This window comes from Tupaia chinensis, unplaced genomic scaffold (genome assembly GCF_000334495.1).
Source record: "Tupaia chinensis unplaced genomic scaffold, TupChi_1.0 Scaffold139785_1, whole genome shotgun sequence".
In the NCBI taxonomy this organism is placed as follows: domain Eukaryota; kingdom Metazoa; phylum Chordata; class Mammalia; order Scandentia; family Tupaiidae; genus Tupaia; species Tupaia belangeri.
This window is the reverse complement of record NW_006199665.1, coordinates 276,752-278,108: the sequence shown is the minus strand read 5'-3', so window position 1 is coordinate 278,108 and position 1,357 is coordinate 276,752. Positions and strand designations below refer to the sequence as shown.

Genomic DNA, 1,357 nt, shown 5'->3' with positions numbered 1-1,357 from the left:
TTTTTTTCCTATTTCTGCCATAGGATGGGTGTGTCTGCTGGAAAGCGACAGAGACAGACAGAGAGAGAGTGACAAATCACCCCCTCAGGCTGGGAACACTGTTTTTGCTCCCTGGATAACAGCTGGGGTGGGGGTTCCCTCAGGGACGACCTGGCCCAGCTGCCCTTCCTGACCATGTGTATCAAGGAGAGTCTGCGGCTGCACCCCCCGGTCACCGTCGTCTCCCGCTGCTGTACCCAGGACGTTGTGTTCCCAGATGGCCGGGTCATCCCCAAAGGTGCCCGTGACATAGGGGGAGGGACAGGGTGGTGGTCCCCTAGGCTGCCAGGCCCTGTCCTCACTGTCCCCTCCTCTCCCACAGGGAACGTCTGCACCATCAGTATTTTCGGGGTTCACCACAACCCATCAGTCTGGCCAGACCCCGAGGTGCCGTCCCCCTGCTCCATCCTGGGTTCTAGGGAGGCGGCAGGGTCGGGACCTGGGATCCCAGCCCGTCCCCGTCCACTGCATCCACTGCACCCATGTCCGTGGGTGGGGGCAGTTGGCCGTCCTGGGAGACCCCACCCAGCCGCCCCCTCTTGCTGGTCCCAGGTCTATGACCCCTCCCGCTTTGACCCAGAAAACCCCCAGAAGAGGTCACCGCTGGCTTTTATTCCCTTCTCCGCGGGGCCCAGGTGAGGCTGGCGGGTGTCTTAGGGAGGTGGGGTGGAGGGGGTGTGGGTACACGAGGCAGCTGGTTGGAACCCCGACCCCCATATTTGGCTGTTGGGCAGCGTGTTTTAGGGGGTCAGAGGTTTGAACAAGGTCCCAGGAAAAGGGGTGTGCTCAGAGCCCCCACCCCGTCGGCTGGGCCAGGCTCCGGGACGTGCAAGCCCACATGGGGGCCCCCTCTCTTCCCGTTAGGATGATCGGGTGGGACGGGGGTCCCAGGTCGGTTCCGGAACCCCGACCCCCATATTTGGCTGTTGGGCAGCGTGTTTTAGGGGGTCAGAGGTTTGAACAAGGTCCCAGGAAAAGGGGTGTGCTCAGAGCCCCCACCCCGTCGGCTGGGCCAGGCTCCGGGACGTGCAAGCCCACATGGGGGCCCCCTCTCTTCCCGTTAGGATGATCGGGTGGGACGGGGGTCCCAGGTCGGTTCCGGGCACCACGGGGCCGGGCGGGGGTCCTGGGCGCAATCAGAGTCCCCCCCACCCCCCGCAGGAACTGCATCGGGCAGACGTTCGCCATGACCGAGATGAAGGTGGTCCTGGCGCTCACGCTGCTGCGCTTCCGCGTCCTGCCCGACGACTCGGAGCCGCGCAGGAAGCCGGAGCTGATCCTGCGCGCCGAGGGCGGGGCGGCGCGGGGGGGGTCGCGG

The 1,357-nt window shown here is 65.4% G+C and overlaps 1 protein-coding gene across 1 annotated transcript in view; it reads left to right on the top strand.

The window, feature by feature from the left end:
* Positions 1 to 1,357, top strand: part of LOC102469671 (cytochrome P450 4F6-like) — a 24,081-nt gene that overhangs the window by 14,733 nt on the left and 7,991 nt on the right. Inside the window, exons 9-12 of the mRNA XM_006162284.2 lie at positions 144 to 277; positions 362 to 426; positions 592 to 674; positions 1,201 to 1,350. Of these exons, the coding sequence (XP_006162346.1) occupies positions 144 to 277; positions 362 to 426; positions 592 to 674; positions 1,201 to 1,350 (432 nt within the window). The remainder of the gene's footprint in view (positions 1 to 143; positions 278 to 361; positions 427 to 591; positions 675 to 1,200; positions 1,351 to 1,357) is intronic.